Source organism: Thamnophis sirtalis, unplaced genomic scaffold (genome assembly GCF_051295495.1).
Source record: "Thamnophis sirtalis isolate CommonGarterSnake01/CBP01778 unplaced genomic scaffold, rThaSir2_p1.2 scaffold_3, whole genome shotgun sequence".
Taxonomy (NCBI): domain Eukaryota; kingdom Metazoa; phylum Chordata; class Lepidosauria; order Squamata; family Natricidae; genus Thamnophis; species Thamnophis sirtalis.
The window spans coordinates 36,839,160-36,861,212 of record NW_028261383.1 but is presented as its reverse complement, the minus strand read 5'-3'; the positions used below and the strand labels follow the sequence as shown (position 1 = coordinate 36,861,212).

Genomic DNA, 22,053 nt, shown 5'->3' with positions numbered 1-22,053 from the left:
GAGATGGGAGGAGGTTCTAAATGTGGAAAGAAAGAAAGAAAGAAAGAAAGAAAGAGAGGGAGGGAGGGAGGGAGGGAGGGAGGGAGGGAGGGAAGGAAGGAAGGAAGGAAGGAAAGAAAGAAGATGAAGGAAAGAAGGAAAGAGGAAGAGGAAGGAAGGAAAGAGAGAAAGAGAAAGGAAGGAAGGAAAGAAGAAAACAAAAAGAAAGAAAGAAAAGAAAGAGAGGGTGGAAGGAAGGAGAGAGAAAGAAAGAGAGAGAGAGAAGAAAGAAGAAAATAAAATTTAGTTGCCTATTGATTTTCCCAGATTTATTGCTGGAACCAAATCCACCTCAAATCGTTGGTTAAGATACTCCTTCTGTACATCAACCTGGCCACTTTCAGTTAAATTGGGCTACTTCTGCTATCAGTTCTGACATTTAGCTAGGACTGGTGGGAATTGGAGTCCCAAAGATCTGGAGGATGTTGTTTTCAGATTCTGACTCATCAGATCATTTTGGAAGATTGATTGTTGATAAGGAAAGGAAGAGGATAGCACTGTTTTCACAATTATTTAGATTATGGAATTAGCGCAGCCAAATGATGTTCTACAAGAGTGTAAGATGAACATGTTCTACAACTGCATGTAATTTGTATCCCTCTTGATTTTAGTCGATCTTGCCCATAATTAATGACAGCCTAGCTGGGTCTGATTGATGCCTTTGGAATCTAAATATATCTGCAATTATTATCCAGGTATGCAACCTAAATAGAGGAAAAATGCACTCACAGCAGTCTTCAACAGCTTGTTGTCTATGAAGATTCTCAGTCATCGAGGTCATGGTTGTCCCAAAGGTGCTTTCCCAAAAGGCAACTGAACTTTCTTGGTTTTATTTTCCTTGAAAAGAAAATTGTTCTTTCTGAAGAAAGAAATAAAACAAAACCAAGAAAGTCCCATTGCCTTTTGGAAAGAACCTTTGGGATCTCTCCAGCTCGTTGTTTCCAAATGTGTTGGACTACAGGTTTTATCCTCTTAAGGAAGCACAGCCATTGTATTTCCTGAGTAATAAAAATAATATTTTTAGTACATCTCCAGTTTGGGGCTAATGTTGGGGGTGTGAATCAGAAAAAGCAAAGCGACAAATCCGTGGCACGACATAACCGCGAACGTAAAAAACGTGCCGACAACACCCCGGTGCTAAAACCACGATGTCAAAAGCGCGCCCACAACAGCGTGCCGACAGAAGCGCGATTTAACTTAAGGTAAAGTTTAGGGTTAGGTTTAGGGTTAGGTTTAGGGTTAGGTTTAGGGTAGGTTTAGGGTAGGTTTAGCGTTAGGTTTAGGTTTATTTTTAGGGTTATGTTACAGCGCGCTTCTGTCGGCGCGCTGTTGTCGGCACGCTGTTGTCGCGCGGTTTTGACGGTGCGGTTTTGTCACCGCGCTTTAGTCACACGCGCTTTAGTCTACCACGGTTTTGTGGTGGAACCGACAAATCAAGGTATTTGAAATAGTTTTCCTATTGAGGATTCTAAAATATGAATTGCCTTAATAAAAGCAACCTAGATTGAGGAGGTGCAAGAGCTATTATTGCTAACCTAGAGCAGTTTAGACTATAAGAAGAGCGAATCATGTTTTATTTTGATAGCAGGTAAACTATGGGCTGATGACTGAAGGATTATATTTCTTGGCTTCCCCATTAAATTGCTGCAATGAACTGTGCACCTTGTGCATTAAAAGGCCCACATGGGCTTTTAATTATGCAGGCATCCAAGCCAGTGAGAACAAGAAGGTAATATTTAATTCTAGCAATTAGTATTCTAATTCATGCACAGGAGAGATCTCAAGTTTTTCTACTAGTTATTTATTAATAGAAACTGTCCTTTGAATGCGAGAGAAACATCTGAAGGGGTTCATTCTGATGATCCATAGTCTACTGTGTTTCCCTGAAAATAAGACAGGGTCTTATTTTCTTTTGACCCCCCCAAATAAGCACTTGGGCTTATTCTCAGGGAGGACTTATTATTTTTGAGGTACAGGAGGCGCCGAGCGTGGTCACCTCATGGCTGCTGCTGCTGCTGTGTTGCGCTACTGCAGCAGTGAGGCGTATCGCTGAACCTGCCATTCTTTTTGCAGCGGCCATTAGCATGACAGAAGGGGCATGGCGGCTAGGGTTGCGGGAGCGACTGTTAGGTAAGGACGTGTGGGGTGCGTGGGACATGTTCCCCCCTCCCTTTCCTCCACTCCGGCCTTGCCTCCTCACCTTGTGTTGTTTGCGGGCAAGCAACCAAAGAAAATGGCTGGGACCGGCTGCACATGCACTTAAATATTTTTGGGGAGGGCTTATTTTCCGGGGAGGGCTTGTTTTAGTGCATGCGCTCAAAAGCCCGATTGGACTTATTATCCGGGGAGGTCTTATTTTCAGGGAAAGAGGGTAGCACCTGCAATTCTACATATAAAGATTTTAATCCCTCCGCCACGTAATTCCCAAAAGAACTAGAATTTCATTTCTATCTGAATTCGACAATTCACCAGTCGTTTTGATCGATCACATGCAGATTTTCAACTCCATGGCCACGGTGGCTATATGAGCATTGATCCAGTTGAGCAGGAAGGCACCAGGATAATTAAGCTAAATTTTGAGGCCTACAATGGAAGAATCAGAGGGAGGATGGCATGCTGTAGCACCAGCCTATAAACATGATAAAAAGTGATTATGTAAACCTTGCTGTTGTAGCATTTGCCGATAGTTGTAAAGGGGTAGCATCTCTTGTGACTTCCTCTGCTTTGAGTTTCTTCAATAATTTCTGTGAGGCCATAACTTGCATTAAGCCTAAAAGACTCTTGAATCTTTCCTTTGTGTATCACTAATTATTATTTTGTTCACTTTATTCATTTGTTGTCTTTTTTAATGTGCATCGTGTCCTTTGCAAAGAACTACTTCATAACATCCATAAGAACCTCAGTAAGTGTAAAATAAAAGAATAAAAACAAAAGGCTGGATCCCACTATATTGGCTATAGTTCAGTGGTAGGTTGCATGCGGTACGCCATGGTATGGGGGTATCGGAGCCTGCCCGGAGCACCAGGTACTGTTCCGGTACGGTACTCCGAAGGACCCACCCGCCCACCCGAGCTCCTTACCTGTTCATTAAAGCTTTTGGCGTTTCCGTGCATGCGCATGGCACGTACAGCCCCTGTGCGATGCTCTGCTGAGCAGCTGGAGCATCACGGAGGCTTGCAGAGGCGTCATTAGAAAGTACGACGCACGCACGCTGCACGTGTTCACGTGGAGGACACTGGGCCCTATTGCAACCATATCGGTTGCAGCGGGATCTGGAACCCGCCACTGCTATAGTTATTTAATGGATTTGATGTGCCAGCTTGTCAGTCATTTTTACCTAAGTGCCTTTTTCTTAGCAAGGACAATGCTTCTGAAAGCTACAATCTCGTGTCGCCCCTTAACTTTCTTTATCTGTTTGTGAAAGTGCAAGACAGATCAGGGGTATCAAATTCAAGTCCCGCGAGCAGAGTGGGGCTGCCTTGGAAAAGGCAAAGGACCAGCCCGCAGTGCCTCTGCTAGTGAAATCGGAGCTCGGGAGAGTTGCAAACAGCCCTCCCAAGCTCCATTTTTGCTGGTAGAGGGTTGCAGGAGGTTGTTGCAGGCAAAAATGGAGCTCGGGAGACCGTTTTCACTGGCAGAGTATTCGGGCCACCACAAGTGCCCCTGACATGAGTGACGTTAAGCAGGCCACGCCCACCCTGGCTACATCCATCCCGACCTCAATGAAATTAAGTTTGACACCCCTGCTCTAGAAGCTCTAGCAGCAAAGGCGAGCTAGTACAAAAATAGCCACTACTTTAAATACCTTGGTTTCCAATTGTTTAGATTTTTGTGTAGTAGATCAACGTTTTTCAATCTTGTCAGCTTTAAGATGTCTGACTCGAATTCCCAGAATTCCTCAGCCAGCATCCATATTTAATTGCCATAACCAAGAGGGAACTTTTCACAACATTCCACAAGAATCTTTCCCGCTTATTCTTTAAGATCGTCAAGTTGTGTGAAATTAAGATTATTATTTCGTGGGGTCTGACCCACGCAGAATATAGTGCAGCTATGGTGTGACTTCCAGTGACATTGTGTTTCAAATGCCATTGGCTATCTTCCCAGCCAGCCTCTGACAAGCAAAGGGCGAAGCCGAATTTGCTTAATGACTGCACAATTCACTTAACCGCAATGATTCACTAACAAAAGGGGCCAAAAAAAAGTCATAAAATTGGCTGTGGCTCATTTAACGACAGCCTTGCTTAGCAACAGAAATCCTGGCCCCAATTGTGGTCGTAAGTCGAGGATTACCTGTATGTCTTTGGATCAGCATGGCTGGCTGGGGGATTCTGGGAGCTGAAATCCTCATATCTTAAAGCTAAACACCGGTTTGGATTATTTAGAATTCTACCTCATGGCTGAGTTAAACTGCTTCACCCCCCAGTCTTTGAGCTAGCGGAAAACTCTTACGATACAACGTTTACTGACAATCTGTCCCGCCACAGGGAAAATATTGGAAGTTGACGTTAAGACATGTTAAATATGGGAATAAAGGGATTGGTTTTGTTCTTCTATCCAAGGACACTGTCAGTGTTCCAACTAATGCACCCAAAGAAAGCAGAACTCCGAGGCAGATATATTCCTCAAGGAATTATTTATTGGATTCTTCACATTGGCTCAACTGGTGAAAACCGACTCTGAAGGTTCCTGTGGTTTTAACCTAATTAAATAGTAAACGTCCCTCTTCTCCCAAGTCATCAGTCGCATTGTCCAATCGAGGTGCTGGCCAGTTGCTTGGTTACTCCGCTCCTCCTCTCCCCTGCCACCGGTTGGAATGTCCTTGGTTCCCAGAAGAAAACTTTCTTGTTTTGACTACAAACCCCCTGCTAGCTATTCCACCCTCCCCTCAAAATCCCTTCTTCTTCCTTGTGGCAACCGTGAAGCCTCCAAGATGGCCTCAGCCAGGTTCACTTCAGGTTTGACACAAACTTTATCAGCTGGTCAGAAAACCTCTGCCAAGTATTCTCCTTAATATGAGGAGGGTTGAAGCTAGAGGGAAAGCAAGATTGGTTGGGTTGGTTGATTGTTGATTGATTGATTGATTGGAAGGATAATAGGGATATCAATCTTAAGTGTCTTGATTCTCACAATAGTGGTACAAAACCCAAACCCATAAAACAATAAACATGTCAGAGTTTGTTGCAGAAAAATCAAATCCAGAAAGCACACACAGATAACTGGTTCAGCTGAATTCACTAACTTTTTTATATACATAAGACTAGATGAATAAATGTACAATGTCAACGGGTGGTTCTTCCAAGTAAACACAAGGCAGGAAAGTTACAGGCAAACACAATTAGTTAGTTTCATTTCAGCAGACAAGCCCACACAGACTGCTTTCTTTACTTCTCAGAGCAGCAGACTGCTTCAGTTTCTGTTTCAATTCTCTGCACAGACTCGGATCTGTTTAAGCTCCCATTGGCTGACTTAGTTGCTGTGCCTATTCATTGGCTGGCCTTGTTCCCATGTCTCTCCCAGTCATGAATATTTTAACAAAAAGCAAAAAAAAAATCCTGGCACCGTAAGGTAGAATTACAGGATGGTTAAAAAAAAAAATCCCATCGCTTGTCCCTTTTACATGGACCCATTTCTCCTTTTCTTAGATGGAGTGGTTTATGCTTTAGGTGGAATGGGTGCAGACACGTCTCCACAAGCTCTCCTGCGAATGTATGAACCAGCTAAGGATCATTGGCAGTCTTTACCATCCATGCCAACACCTTGCTATGGGGCTTCTACCTTCTTGCATGCGAACAAGATCTACGTGATGGGTAAGGATTCAGCCAACAAGGCCTGGCTGTGGATGAGTTGGATTATACTTAACCCCAAACTCTGGTCCCAGAAGCTTCCCAGCCACAGGTAAGGTGGAGACACATCCCAATTACAGATGGTCCTTGGCTTACAATGGATTGTTTAGAGACTGTTCAAAGTTACATTGGCATTGGAAAAAAATGACTTACAACTGCTGCTCACACTTATGACTGTCGCAGCATTTCTCCACAGTCATGTGATCCAAATGTGGGCCCATGACAAATGGCATGTTTTTAGGATGATTGCAGTATCCCAAGTCATGCGAATGCCTTTCCAGCTAGCTTTCCACAAACAAAGTTGTTGAACAAGGCCAGATTTGCTTAATGACCACACGATTCACTTAACTGCGGTGATTCACTTAGCAACCATGACAAAAAAGGGTCATGAAATAAATTAACAACTTACTCAGCAACAGAAATTCTGGCCCCAGTTCTGGTCTTAAGTCGAGGACCTATAAAAATGTCAAGAAATGCTCAAATATCATTTTATAAATGCTTGATCCAGAGATTGTTACCCTGAGGTAGAAATTCAGCACCCATAATGAGCTCAAGGCTATATTGAGGTGAACCAAAGAGACACAAAGAAGAATGCAAGCTTTCAAATTCTCCAAAATTCTTCAAGCATGAAGTAACAAGAAAGGAAATAAAAAGCTAGACTCCCTGGCTTCTTTCCTCTGCTTTTTGGGAACATCAGGCCTGATCAAAGATTTCTGGAGAAATCTCACAAGCTTGTGGATATTTTTGTATTACCAGTATTTTTCAGAGTATAAGACGCACCAGAGTATAAGACCCACCATGGTTTTGAAGAGGCATTTTTTTTAAAAATAGTTTTTGCACTCTGCAAACCTCCTAAAAACTGCCCGTTTTTAGCAAAAATGAGCCCATCCCCCCCCAAAAGTACATGAACAGCCTTTAGGAGGCTTGTAGAATGCTCCTGGGGGGGATAGGGAGGGGCCAAAAACAAGCAAAAACGGCCCATTTTTTGCAAAAACAGGCCCTTTTTTTTTTAAGGGCATGGATAGCCTTTAGGAGGCTTATAGAGTGCTCCTGGGGGCTGGGAGGGTCAAAATCAAGCAAAAAATGGCCTGTTTTTTGCTCATTTCTGCCCTCTCCAGCCCCCAGGAGCATTCTGAAAGCTTCCTAAAGGCTATGCATGGCCATTTTGGTGAAGGGGCAGGGTTACAGGAGGCAAAAAATGCTGTATTCAGTGTATAAGATGCACCCAGATTTTCAGCCTCTTTTGAGGAAAAAATGTGTGTCTTATACTCCAAAAAATAAAGTATTTTAGTTGCAACGTTTCTTTGCTTCAGGAGCTAACATGGCTGTCATTGATTTTAATAGCTTAATGGGTCATATTATCTTTCAGCAAGGAATCACTATATAACATTTTACGCCTGCTTTGTGGCTTGATCTTGAGACATTCATAGGCATTGGGGTTCTTTACGGAATGAAAAATACTTCCATTACAGATGACAGTTTTGAAAATGTTCACCTCCTCATTAATTGTGGGGTGTGCAGCCTGGCAGAGCTAATCTAAAACTAATCTAATCTAAAAAAAATCTATCTAAAACTAATCAAACCAAATCTAAAATTAATCAAAGAGAGAACCAACCTAAAACTAAGGAGACATTTCCTGACAGAACAATTAACCTCTTGCCTTTGGAAATTGTGGGTGATTCATCACTGGAGCAGAGGTGGTTATTCAGCAGGTTATGACCAGTTCTGGAGAACCGGTAGCGGAAATTTTGAGGAGTTCAGAGAACCATTAAATACCACCTCTGACTCACCCTGCCCTCATCTATTCTCTGCCTCCCGAGTCCCAACTGATCGGGAGGGAATGGGGAGTTTGCAGTAAGCTTCCCCTGGAATGGGGAGGGAATAGAGATTTTACAGTATCCTTCCCCTGCCACACCCACCAAGCCACGCCCACCAAGCCACGCCACGCCCACCAAGCCATGCCACGCCCACCAAGCCACACCCACAGAACCAGTAGTAAAAAAAATTGAATCCCACCACTGCACTGGAGGCTTTTAAAAAGAGACTGGATTCCTGTCTGGAATGGTATACAGGGTCTCCTGCTTGAGCAGGGGGTTGGACTTGAAGACCTCCAAGGTCCCTTCCAATTCTGTTATTCTGTTAATTCTGTTTTTGATCATGGTAAACATTTTGCAGCTGAACTGAGCTAGGTAGCTTTTGTCTTGTTTTCACAAGCTCTTAATTTGCCTGCCTCTAGGACTCTGCCATCAAAGGTATTTACCAGGCTTTGGAATTCTGTAGAAATTGTTGTCTATTTCTTCATTTTTGCTACACTTTGCTATACTTCATGAATCATTTGCAGTTATGTTGTCTCTGATTTCCATAGGAGGAAGACAAGGCAAGCTGCCCGTCACAGCCTTTGAAGCGTTCGATCTGGAAGTGAGAAGCTGGACACGCTACCCCAGCGTGCCCAGTCGGCGTGCCTTTGCCAGCTGTGCCATGGCTGAGGGTTGCTTCTTCAGCTTGGGAGGACTGCAGCAGCCTGGCCCCCATAACTTCTATTCCCGGCCCCACTTTGTCAGCACTGTGGAGATGTTTGACTTAGAGGAAGGTAAACTAGAGATGTAGGTGTTCAAATTAAGTGGAAGAATTGTGAATCCTAAAATGATTATTATGTCTCGTAAATAGGCAGAATAAAGGGACAGCGACTGAGTGCAGGAAGTCCTCCACTTACAACCATGTTGTTGTTGTTGTTAGTTGCGAAGTCATGTCCGACCCACCGTGACCCCATTGACAAGGTTCCTCCAGGCCTTCCTGTCCTCTACCATCCTCTGGGGTCCATTTAAGCTCACGCTTACTGCTTTGGTGACTCCATCCAGCCACCTCATTCTCTGTCATCCCCTTCTTCTTTGCCCTCAGTCTTTCCCAGCATTAGGCTCTTCTCCAGGGAGTCCTTCCTTCTCCTTAAGTGGCCAAAGTATTTGAGTTTCCTCCTCAGGATCTGGCCTTCTAAAGAGCAGTCAGGGTTGATCTCCTCTAGGACTGACCAATTGGATGGCCTTGCAGTCCAAGGGACTTGCAGGAGTCTTCTCCAGCACCAGAGTTCAAAGGCCTCAATTCTTTGGCACTCAGCCTCCTTATGGTCCAACTTTCTTATGGTCCAACTTTCACAGCCATACATTGCAACTGGGAAAACCATAGCCTTGACTATACGCACTTTTGTTGGCAGGATGATGTCTCTGCTTTTTAGTATGCTGTCTAGATTTGCCATTTACAACCATAGTTGAGCTCAAAATTTTCATTGTTAAGTGACACAGTTTGTTATGTGAGTTTGCCCCAGTTTAAGACCTTTCTTGCTGTAGTTGCTAGATCACTGTAGTTGTTACTTTATTCATTTACTAATAAGGTTAAGTGAATCTGCCTTCCCCATTGACTTGGCTTGTCAGAAGGTCGCAAAAGGGATCACACAACCCCAAGACATGGCAACTGTCATAAATACAGGCTAATTGCCGAGTGTCCAAATTTTGTTCACATGACAATGAGGATGCTGCAAAGGTTGCAAATGTGAAAAATAATCATAAGCCGTCTCTTTCAGTGCCATTGTAACTTTAAACAATTATTAAACAAATGGTTGTAGGTCAAGAACTCTATCTGTACTCCATAGTTTCACACACCCAGGTTAGAACAAGCAGCCAAATTCCATCTTTGAATTCAGGTTTTGTTAATCATTATAAATGCCTTTTAAGTTGTCTCCAAGTCAAGTTCAATTCTTGGGGACTTTGTTGATACAATCATGAGATTCTTATTGGCAAACCTGCGAGTAGCTTACCATTTGACTTTGGGGTGGTTACCCGGTCAAGAATTAACCAGATCCACTCCTGCTGAGTTTCCATACTTAGAAAAGGGAGTTCTCGGTGCTTCTATTTGTCAACGCTAACTACAGATCGATTTTCATTTACGACCCCAATTGGTCACTAAGCAATGCAGTCGTTACACAAGCCATCACACCACTGGCCCCAAAGTTACAACCATTTTTACCATGGTCGTTATGCAGTGGTGGGTTCCGGATCCCATTGCAACCAATACGGTGCAACGGGGCTGGGTACCCACACCAAGCACATGCACAGCACGCGCATGCGTACCCACTGCTCGGAGGAGCATCGCACAGGCGCTATATGCTCTGTGCGTGTGCGCAAATGCCCCGATCAGCTCAAATAGCGGTAAGGAGAGCGGGAAGGCGGGTGGGCCCTCCAGAGCACCGTACCAGAATGGGGCGTACCGGTTGTATCCCACCACTGTCGTCGTGACTCACTGCAATTAATTGAGTCACGTGGTTGATAAGTGAATCATGTGGTCATTAAGCAAATCTAGCTTCCCTAATTGATTTGGTTTGTCAGAAGCTAATGGGGAAGGTTACAAATCGCGATCACATGACCACAAGATGCTGCAACCGTCATAAATATGAGCAGCTTGCCAAACACCCAAAGAGCAGTCCCATGACTATCTGTGTGTGTGATGGTTGTGACTTCAAGGACGGGTCATAAATTACTTTTTACAAGGCCACCGTAACCTCAAGCCATCATTACATGAATGGTTATTCACTGTTTACCGCCCTTGTTATCTTTCAATGAAGCTAAATTCTTACTCTCTCCAATTTTCCAATTAGGGTCTTGGAGTCGGCTGAGCCGGGCCATCCGGATGAGAGACAAAAGGGCTGACTTTGTCGCTGGGCACCTTGGTGGACGTGTGGTAGTAGCTGGTGGCCTTGGTGAGTGTTGCCAATCTGGGAATCCTGGCTTAACATGTGAGATGGTTTCCATTGCTCTTCTGAGCTGGGGAATGTTTTAGATCCTTAAAATAAATAAGCCCTACCTATCTCATTCAAAAGGGATGTGGTGGCTCAGTGGCTAAGAGGCTAAGTTTGTCGATCAGAAGATAGGCAATTCCACGGTTCGAATCCCTAGCGTCGTGTAATGGAGTGAGCTCCCGTTACTTGTCCCAGCTTCTGCCAACCTAGCAGTTCGAAAGCACATAAAAATGCATGTAGAAAAAATAGGAACCACCTTTGGTGGGAGGGTAACAGCGTTCCGTGTGCCTTTGGCGTTTAGTCATGCCAGCCACATGACCACGCTCTTCGGCTTTGAAACGGAGATGAGCACCGCCCCCTAGAGTCAGGAACAACGAGCATATATGTGCGAGGGGAACATTTACCTTTACCTTATCTCATTCAAATACCTCACTCATTTGTTATTTGTCTAAGAGATTCTTAGTCATTTTGAAAACCTAGTGGTTTTTTTTTAAGACTTTGATATTCAACTGTTTTTCTCTGTCTAATTTTCTATTCTAGCCAAAACAATGTCTCTTAATTTTTCTACACTATTGTGCAGGGTGTGTTAATAACAGCTTCGGCACAGCAAATGCTGACTCTGCAGCAAGTTAAAGAAAAAAGAAAAAGAAAGTGCCACTTTAGTGACATAACAGAGGCTTTACACTTTTACGCCCTGTTTTAGCATTTGACATCTCTGTTTCAAGGATCTTGGGGAATTTTTGGGAAAGACTTTGAAGGACTGGAACCTAGTCTAGGTAAAGAGAATAGAAGATTTGATTGGACCACTTGTGGCAGTCACAGCTGATGAGCCTATATTTTTCACATTTGATTTATTTTGGAAGTTCTTACTATTTCATCAGTCTGTCTTCCCAAGGAAAGTAACTAAACTGACAATGAGCATCTGCTTCTAAAACCTTGCCATACACTTTGTGTTATATATTTTATATATTTACCTCCACAAACAGTGATCATATTAATAGGAACTATAATTGTTGGCTTACTTGTGAAGGAATCCAGTTTGACTCATATGTGTGGGAAAGGATATATCTCTTTCCAAGCCTCCTTTAAATCTCTGAAAATTTCCAATTATTGTGCACATGAATAACACTTGACTCCAGCTAGGCAGAAGGATAAAATCAGCTACAGTTTCCAACTGAGCATATTTATCAAGGAATCTTGCAGAAAGTATTTGAGAACGTTGCTTCTAAAAATAAAGACTTGGCTGAAATTTAAAAGGAGCCAAATCTTTTAAGAGTTGAGATTTCTTGGGATAGCAATAGCCTAAATTTGCTGCATATATCCTTTTAGTTGAGCTTCTATAGACTTACATCAGAGAAATCCAACTAAAAGTATCATTATCTTATCAAAGGAGCTTGCAGAGAGAAAAAACCCTTGGACTGCACAGTGAAGTAAATCCATAATCTGGAATCTTAGTTAATTTATTGGAGAAACAGTGATAGCACTTAACAATAATATACTTATATACCGCTTCGTAGAGCTTTACAGCACTCTCTGGATGATTTACACTGTCAGCATATTGCCCCCAAATATCTGGGTCCTCATTTTACTGACCTCGAAAGGATGGAAGGCTGAGTCAACCTTGAGATGGTTAGGATCAAACCCAGTGGTAGGATTCAGCCAGTTCGCACCTATTCGGGAGAACTGGTTGCTAACTTTCTAAGCAGTTCAGAGAACCGGTTGTTGGAAGAAATCTCATTTTGTTTTTTTCCACTTCACAGGGCTAATCCTGTAAGGAAGGCAGGAAGGAAACGTTCTGGTGTTTTTTCCAGCCTAATCTTGATTGCCCTGCTTACAGAAATTGCCTCTCCGGTTAACCCTTAATTACATTGTAACAGCTAAGATGAAGCGCCCATCGATGTGAGTGACATTGAGTTGGCCACGCCCACCCAGTCACATGACCACCAAGCCCCACCTACCCAGCTGGTCATTAAGGCAGAGAACCAGTTGTTAAATTATTTGAATCCCACCACTGATCAAACCCCTGGCTGGGGACAGAATTATCCTGCAATACTACATTCTAACCACTGTGCCACAGTATTGCAGGCTAATTCTACCCATATTTCACCAAGGAGAAAAGAAGATTTTGTAAGCAAATGTATTTAATTAGGAATGGTTAGATAATGCCCTAAGAGCAAAATTCAGACTAAGTGATCAATACTGGAATGATGTAAGGCAATGTGTCTGATGTGGCTTCTCTGGAGCAATTTGATCCTGAATAAGAGAGAAAATTCTTCCAGGAGGGGAGAACTGGAATACATCTCTGGGCTGTCCTTGACATACAGGAGATGGCATGAAGAAATATATTCTGAAAGTTGTGATGGGAAGGGGTCCTTAGTGCTCTGTGAGCTTTGTCGTTTTCATGCAGACACTTCATTATCCAACTAGGTAACACCATCAGTGCTGTAAATAAAGTTTAATAGCAATAGCAATAGCAGTAGACTTATATACCGCTTCATAGGGCTTTCAGGCCTCTCTAAGCGGTTTACAGAGAGTCAGCATATTGCCCCCAACAATCTGGTTCCTCATTTTACCCACCTCGGAAGGATGGAAGGCTGAGTCAACCCTGAGCCGGTGAGATTAGAACCGCTGAACTGCTGATCTAGCAGTAGCCTGCAGTGCTGCATTTAACCACTGCGCCACCTTGGCTCCTAGTAACAGTATAACAGAGTTGGAAGCAGAGGTGGGTTGCTGCCGGTTCGGCCGAACCGGTAGTGGCCTGGAGCAGCTGAGAGTGAGCCGGTACGGTGGCTCATTTGGCCCGCCCACCTGCTCGCACTCTATACCATTTTTTATGGCAAAAGGCGAATTGCGCACACGCGCACAGCATCCGGCGCCTGCACGATCTCCGACAATCAGCTGGTTGTCGCAGGGGTGGTGGATTGTGCACACACGCATAGCATGAGTCAGGCGCACGAGCGAACAGAAAGTGTGTACACATGATCAAGCATACCCGTATGTGAAGGTAAGTGCAACCCCACCACTGGTTGGAAGGGACCTTGGAGGTCTTCTAGTAACATAGTAACAAAGCCCCAGCAAACAAAATTCTGAGGCAGGCAAATCCCTCAAAGAATTAAATTTATTGGATATGTCATATTGGCACAGGCTGGTGAAAACTGATTCTAAATATGTCACTTTCTCAAAACAATCAGTCATATGGTCCAATCAGGATACTGTCCAGTTGTTAGGTGATTCCAGTCCCCTCCTTCTGAGTACCTGCAGGAATGTCCTTGGTTGCTACGAGAAAGCCTTTTGTTTTGGCTACAACACCCCAATTATCTCTATCCCCACCCACCCCAGCCCTCTTCTCCGATGTGTCAGTGCTGAAGTCCCAAAATGGCCTCAGTCAGGCCTGCTTCAGGGCTGACAAAAAGTCAGTGCGAAAAGCCATATTTGCTTCACTACCGTATGATTCGGTTAACAACCGAATGTTGTGGGGAAAAATGTCATCACATCGAATGCAACTCATTTAACAACTGCCTTACTTAGCCGGGAAAATTCTGTTCCCAATTGTGGTTGTAAGTTGAAGATTCACTGCATATAGCTAACATGAAGTTGAGGATGAGTAATAGGTCATTCTTCAAGTCATTTTTGGATGTGCAGTGGTGCAAATTTTGTTTCTGATGGATTTCTTTGTTTGGAGACATGTTCTACAAAAGAGGAAGCGGGCTGGGCTTGTCAATCAAGGTGATAACCAAGTGTGGATTCTGGTGTTGGCCCTGTTGCTTGAAAATCAGAAGAGTGATACACCTTTGTGAACACAGAGGCTAAGGCAATTTTGCTCACAGAGTTTCTTTAACGTTTAGAGGTTTGACTCTTCTCTGGTAATCAAGAGAATTGTATAAATAGTTGTCCTGGAATGGGCTTGGCTGTGTTTTTAATGTAGATTCAAAGCGGGGAAGGAGGAAGGGGGGGAGAAGGACATGTTTCCAGCTGGATCAGCAAACAGAATCAGAATCAGTTAGGTGAAAACTAGGTCATTTGGCAAATATGGTACAAAGATCTCTGGATGCAAACTCATTTGGAAGGACAAGAAAGGATGCTGTTACTCAAGGTAGACGTAAGACCAGGCCTGGGAGTACCAGGAGCAGATGCTTCATCATTCTCCCGCGTGGCACTTCTGCAAATCCATTCTTCCTAGCAACTTTTTCCCCCTTGGGAAAAACTATTAAGAAATTGGTTGGACAAAAGCTAGCGAAGGGCAGAGGCAGGAGATGACTGGGGGGGGGGGGGGAAACAAGCGGATTAGGAGTAAGACCATTATTTTTCCTCTGCTAATGCCGACCATCACAATGATATGATGCAGCAAAGGCCCTAGCCACTCCATTTTAGTCCTATTCTTCAGCATCCATTAACCTTACTGCATTCAACACAAGTCAGAAGGTCTTGTCTTGCCTGGCATTCCGCCCGCAGCATTTTTCTGAATTACTTAAGCAGTGAGGGAAAGTAGATTTGGAATATGTGCCGTTCTGAATATTGCCTGGTAAGAGATCAGTGTGGGATTCAAAAATATTTACTACCGGTTCTGAGGGTGTGGCGTGGCTTGGTGGGGGTGGCAGGGCAAGGATACTGTAAAATCCCCATTCACCCCCCCACACTTCAGGGCAAGGATACTGTAAAATCTCCATCCCCCCCCATTCCAGGGGAAGGATACTGTAAAATCTCCATTCACACCCCCCCCCCATTTCAGGGGAAGGATACTGTAAAATCTCCATTTCCCCCCCTTCAGGGAAGGATACTGTAAAGTCTCCATCCCCCCCCCCCCTTCAGGGGAAGGATACTGTAAAATCTCCATTCCCCCCTCCCACTTCAGGGGAAGGATACTGTAAAATCTCCATTCCCCCCCCCACTTTAGGGGAAGGATACTGTAAAATCTCCATTTCCCCCCCCCCACTTCAGGGGAAGGATACTGTAAAATCTCCATTCCCCCCCCCCATTCCAGGGGAAGGATACTGTAAAATCCCCATTCACCCCCCCACACTTCAGGGCAAGGATACTGTAAAATCTCCATCCCCCCCATTCCAGGGGAAGGATACTGTAAAATCTCCATTCACACCCCCCCCCCATTTCAGGGGAAGGATACTGTAAAATCTCCATTTCCCCCCCTTCAGGGGAAGGATACTGTAAAGTCTCCATCCCCCCCCCCTTCAGGGGAAGGATACTGTAAAATCTCCATTCCCCCCTCCCACTTCAGGGGAAGGATACTGTAAAATCTCCATTCCCCCCCCCCCACTTTAGGGGAAGGATACTGTAAAATCTCCATTTCCCCCCCCCCACTTCAGGGGAAGGATACTGTAAAATCTCCATTCCCCCCCCCATTCCAGGGGAAGGATACTGTAAAATCTCCATTCACACACACCCCCATTTCAGGGGAAGGATACTGTAAAATCTCCATTTCCCCCCCTTCAGGGGAAGGATACTGTAAAAATCTCCATCCCCCCCCCACTTCAGGGGAAGGATACTGTAAAATCTCCATTCCCCCCTCCCACTTCAGGGGAAGGATACTGTAAAATCTCCATTCCCCCCCCCCCACTTCAGGGGAAGGATACTGTAAAATCTCCATTCCCCCCTCCCACTTCAGGGGAAGGATACTGTAAAATCTCCATTCCCCCCCCCACTTTAGGGGAAGGATACTGTAAAATCTCCATTCCCCCCTCCCACTTCAGGGGAAGGATACTGTAAAATCTCCATTCACACACCCCCCCATTTCAGGGGAAGGATACTGTAAAATCTCCATTTCCCCCCCTTCAGGGGAAGGATACTGTAAAATCTCCATCCCCCCCCACTTCAGGGGAAGGATACTGTAAAATCTCCATTCCCCCCTCCCACTTCAGGGGAAGGATACTGTAAAATCTCCATTCCCCCCCCACTTCAGGGGAAGGATACTGTAAAATCTCCATTCCCCCCTCCCACTTCAGGGGAAGGATACTGTAAAATCTCCATTCCCCCCCACCCATTTAGGGGAAGGATACTGTAAAATCTCCATTCCCCCCTCCCACTTCAGGGGAAGGATACTGTAAAATCTCCATTCCCCCCCCCCACTTCAGGGGAAGGATACTGTAAAATCTCCATTCCCCCCCTCCCACTTCAGGGGAAGGATACTGTAAAATCTCCATCCCCCCCCACTTCAGGGGAAGGATACTGTAAAATCTCCATTCCCCCTCCCACTTCAGGGGAAGGATACTGTAAAATCTCCATTCCCCCCCCCACTTTAGGGGAAGGATACTGTAAAATCTCCATTTCCCCCCCCCACACTTCAGGGGAAGGATACTGTAAAATCTCCATTCACCCCCCCCATTTCAGGGGAAGGATACTGTAAAATCTCCATTCTCCCCCCCCATTCCAGGGGAAGGATACTGTAAAATCCCCATTCCCTCCCCACTTCAGGGGAAGGATACTGTAAAATCTCCATTTCCCCCCCCCCACACTTCAGGGGAAGGATACTGTAAAACCTCCACCCCCCCCCCATTTCAGGGGAAGGATACTGTAAAATCTCCATTCCCCCCCCATTTCAGGGGAAGGATACTGTAAAATCTCCATTCCCTCCCCCACTCCAGGGGAAGGATACTGTAAAATCTCCATTCACCCCCCCACACTTCAGGGGAAGGATACTGTAAAATCCCCATTCCCTCCCCACTTCAGGGGAAGGATACTGTAAAATCTCCATTCCCCCCCCCCACACTTCAGGGGAAGGATACTGTAAAATCTCCACACACCCCCATTTCAGGGGGAAGGATACTGTAAAATCTCCATTCCCCCCCCATTTCAGGGGAAGGATACTGTAAAATCTCCATTCCCCCCCCCACTCCAGGGGAAGGATACTGTAAAATCTCCATTCACCCCCCCACACTTCAGGGGAAGGATACTGTAAAATCCCCACACACACTTCAGGGGAAGGATACTGTAAAATCCCCATTCCCCCCTCCCACTTCAGGGGAAGGATACTGTAAAATCTCCATTCCCCCCCCCACACACACACACTTCAGGGGAAGGATACTGTAAAATCCCCGTTCCCTCCTCACCCCACTAACCTGCTTTTCAGAAAGATCGGCAGTTCGGCGGTTCGAATCCCTAGCGCCGCATAACAGAGTGAGCTCCCATTACTCGTCCCAGCTTCTGCCAACCTAACAGTTCGAAAGCATGTAAAAATGCAGGTAGAAAAATAGGAACCATCTTTAGTGGGAAGGTAACAGTGTTCCATGTGCCTTCGGCATTTAGTCATGCCCGCCACATGACCATGGAGAAGTCTTCAGACAGCGCTGGCTCTTTGGCTTTGAAACGGAGATGAGCACCGCCCCCTAGAGTCGGGAACGTCTAGCACAGATGTGCGAGAGAAACCGTTACCTTTATGTGAAAGAAAGAAAGAAATGCAAAAAGATCCGATTTTGAAACAGAAGTTAGAAAATACACAGCCTGAATCCCTCGGCACTGTCTCGCTGGCTTTCACGGAGAAAATTACAGCAGGCAGGGCCGGTGGCATTGGCAATGGGATCTACTGTGAGAAAGTGAGCCCAGATCTCTCGGCACCGTTTCCGGCTTTAATTTTGGCTCCAGGCTTGCAGAAATCTCTCGCGTTCCAAAGCACTCCGCATCCTGTCAAATCCTTCGCTTCAGCAGCAAGACATGCCTGGCAGTAGATATATTCTGGGAGATATTTGGCTTGGTAGAATTCAATTGCGCAGTTCTCTTTTAATTAACAAGAGTGTGTGGTTTTATGAGGCCTTTAGTGTGTGGCACTGCAATCGGAGACAAATGCCAGCCAAGTCTCCGTAGGGTAAGGGAAGTTGCCGGTCAGCTCATCCATCTTTCTCTCTCCTTCTTCTTCTAGGGAACCAGTCAAGTCCTCTGGGATCTGCGGAAGGATTTAACCTGGCTAAGAAGAAATGGGAGCCTTTGCCCCCCATGCCTACCGGACGCTGCTCTTGTGCTAGCTTGGAGGCACCCAATCTGCTGTTTCTGATTGGAGGAGTGGCACAAGGCCCCAGCGGTGCAGTGGAGGCCCTGAGCTTACAGGAAGAGGTCTGATTGATGTAGCTATGAGAAGGTTCCCCCCCGCACAGCACCAAGGAGGACTCAAAAGTGTCTGTTGACGCCAGCATTCGCATGCGAGGAGGGAGCAGCGAGATAGAGCTTTATTGCCAACGTAGAGGCCTGCTGAGGTGACTTTTCCTTTTGCCGTTCTGCAAATAAACTCATTTCATCTCTGCAAAGCATCGAGTAGCTCAGAGACCAGAGCAGTCTGTTCTGTAGGCGAGGCAAGGGGTCAAGCAGTTTAGCGGCTCTGACTGCCGGGTCGGGGGGGGGGGGGGGAGACAAAGTAGGTTTCACGCGGCTGGCAAAGCTTTCCAAAGGGAACAGGATTGGGGATTTGAGCTTGGTCTGGGGGAACTCTGATTGAAGCGGCTGCACGATTGCCTCATAAAACAAAACGCTCCAATTCTACCCTCTTCCTTTTTGGTTATTTACTTATATTCCACCGCAATAGAATATGAAGCCAATACACCACAACAATACTGTCATTTTATTTTTTTTTATTTTGGTTTTGTTGAAGCTCTCTAGCTTGAAGACCTTCCCTCCCCTTTCTGTGGCTCAGCTACTCTGCAGATCGTGATTGCCGTATAAGTAAGACTCATATATAGCATCCCACTATTCATCGTCCCCCCAAAAGGGGGTTAAGAGATGACCTGAATTGATTGAGTTTGGGAGATCCATTTGCAATGAAGTCATCGCAAAGCTCGGGACACAGCTTCACTCGCCTTCTGGTCAAGCCTGTTTGGTAGCATACATTGTCTCTTATTTATGAAAGATGGCGACGTGCCTTCAGCTGGGCCTGGGGAAGAGTAACCGGAAGTGCTGTCCCGGTGGAGCAGGTACTCCAGTTCTTTGGCTTCAAGTTGTGATTGCTACCCTTGTGCTGATGCCTCTCTTGCTGCATAGCTGAGTTGACTCTAGGACTCTGGGTGTAGCCGTTGCACCCCACGTGGTATGTTCCTAACTCTCTCTATGTCTCATGTAGCACATAAGGTGCCCTCTAGTTCAGTGCCTAGGAGGTGGTGTAGCACCTCACGCCAATAAAATCCGGATTTTCCCCTCCCTGGCGTTCTGTCTCATTCAGTGTCGGGTTATATCCTCATTCAATGTTGGATTAGACATTACCACTGCAGTGTCTTTCCTGTGTTACAAGCTCTCTAGTTTTGTCATTATTAAATGCTCAACTGCAATCTCTACACCAGAAGGAGGCAATTTTATGATCTTAAAGGCGGTGGATTGTAGCTCCCATGATACTCAAGAGTGGTATTCACTTATCTTCCGGGTAAGTGAATTTACTGAGCCGGGGTAAGTGGGTGGGGCCACCGGTGATTTCCGCTACTGTTTTGGGTGAACCAGTCCAAGCCAGTAGAATACTCCCTCTGATGCTACTTTTTAACTCTCCGAGATTGACCTGCAATTTAGGTTCATGCTCATCTTCATCCCAAAACCAGCCTATTCTCATCAAAAGATGAAGCAGTTCATTAAAAATCTTAATTTAAGTGTTCAGATGAACATACATATGTGATTGTAATGCTCTGGTCATGAGCAAGGGTTTGTGACGATCCCCATTGTAGCCATGCCCGTTTGACAGCATAGATTGTTTGGCAACTGGAAAACTGACAAGCTCAGCGTCTTTAGCCGCTGAGCTATCCTGCTGATGGGATGAGCCCCCATTACTTGACCCAGCTCCTGCCCACCTACCAGTTTGAAAGCATGCAAAATGCAAGTAGATAAATACCGTATTTTTAGGAGTATAAGAAAAGGAGGGTGAAAAAAAGAGGGTGAAAATTTGGGTGCGTCTTATACACTGAATACAGCATTTTTGGCCTACCGAAAACCTACCCCCTTTGCAAAAATGGATGTGCAGAGAGTTTGGGAGGCTTGCAAAATGCTCCTGGGGGGCTGGGGAGGGCAAAAGCAAGCAAAAACCAGGCTGTTTGTGCCCCCCCAGCCCCCAGGACCCCTCTACAAGCTTCCCAAAGCCTCTGCAAGCACTTTTTTTGCAAAAAAATGGATCATTTTTTCCTCATCCCCCCCCCCCAGCCCCTAGGAGGACTCTACAAGCCTCCTAAAGCTCTGCATGCCCTCCCCCTTTTCTTTTCTTTTGCAAAAAATGAGGCGTGCAGAGGGTTTGGGAAGCCTGCAGAGTGCAAAACCTTTTTTTTAAAAAATGACCTCTTCAAAATCATGGTGTGTCTTATAGTCGGGTGCTTCTTATAGTCTGAAAAATACGGTAGGTACCACTTCCGTTGGAAGTTAACAGCGTTCCGTGTCCTTCATATAGTCATCCTGGCCAGATGACCACGGAATAACGCTGGCTCCCTTGGCTAAGAAAGGGAGATTAGCACTGCCCCATAGAGTTGGGCACAAGCGGGCAAGGGAAACGTTTACCTTTTATATAATTGTAAACTTGGAAGGTGTCCTCAGCTCCCATCTCGGAGTGTTCTTTCTCTAGTTCTGACTTTTGAGCATTCAAGTAAAAAAAGAGGTGGGCCACAGCTACTGGAGGAGGATGTTCAAATGAAGCGATCCCCCATTCTAAAACCCCATATTTCCACAATTCCAAATTGTAAAAAGGCTTCTAAACAGGTTGGAAGTCATGGCACTCCCCTAAACTGAGACGGCGAGTCTTGAGTGAGCAGAAAACTATGGTTGTGAAATTTGCTATCCTTATTGCCAATGCTAATCTTGCCTCTATTCCCAGCTGCTATATAACTGTGCCAAGTTAACTGCAATCCGTTGACTTCAAGCCAAGGTAATTTTGAGGCTGCCCTTAGAGGATGTAAGAATAAGGACAGCCTAAAGCTTCTTCTTTTTTTCATATAGTGGCTGGGAGTAAAATAAAGGCAGTATCCCAGGCACACAGTAGAAAAGAAATGTCATTGAGATATATTTGTATTGTATCTAGGTCTAAGATGACAAAGGCTCTTAAAATCATACTGAAGGAGCTACGATGCGCAGATTAAGTAACAGCTTACAGAACTGCATTTTAGGAAACCTATGATTGAGAATGAAAATGTGGCCACCAGAAAGCTTTAAAATCACTGCAACACTGAGATGGGGGTCTGTTCTGACCCCCACTTCTCCGTCCAGGAACGAAAGCCAAAAGCCACGTAACTAAAAAGGTTTCTTTTAATCAGTCCAAGCTCTTGTTGGCTGCAAGCCCAAATAAACAAAGATAATTGCTCTGGCAAAAGTCCTATAACTCACAAAACACTGCAAGCCACTTATCCAAGTTAGCTTCTCTCGATGTGTGAATGTGAACAAGAACAAACACTAGAACAGGAACGGAACGTTGACTTCTGCAACCAG

At 45.2% G+C, this 22,053-nt stretch overlaps 1 protein-coding gene across 1 annotated transcript in view; it reads left to right on the top strand.

The window, feature by feature from the left end:
• The window catches only part of KLHDC8B (kelch domain containing 8B), a 67,651-nt gene extending 47,848 nt beyond the window's left edge, over positions 1-19,803 (top strand). Inside the window, exons 3-6 of the mRNA XM_087708700.1 lie at positions 5,685-5,849; positions 8,251-8,475; positions 10,531-10,632; positions 18,539-19,803. Coding sequence (XP_087564826.1) covers positions 5,685-5,849; positions 8,251-8,475; positions 10,531-10,632; positions 18,539-18,735 — 689 coding nt within the window. The 3' untranslated portion in view covers positions 18,736-19,803. The remainder of the gene's footprint in view (positions 1-5,684; positions 5,850-8,250; positions 8,476-10,530; positions 10,633-18,538) is intronic.
• The last annotated feature ends 2,250 nt before the right edge of the window (positions 19,804-22,053 follow it).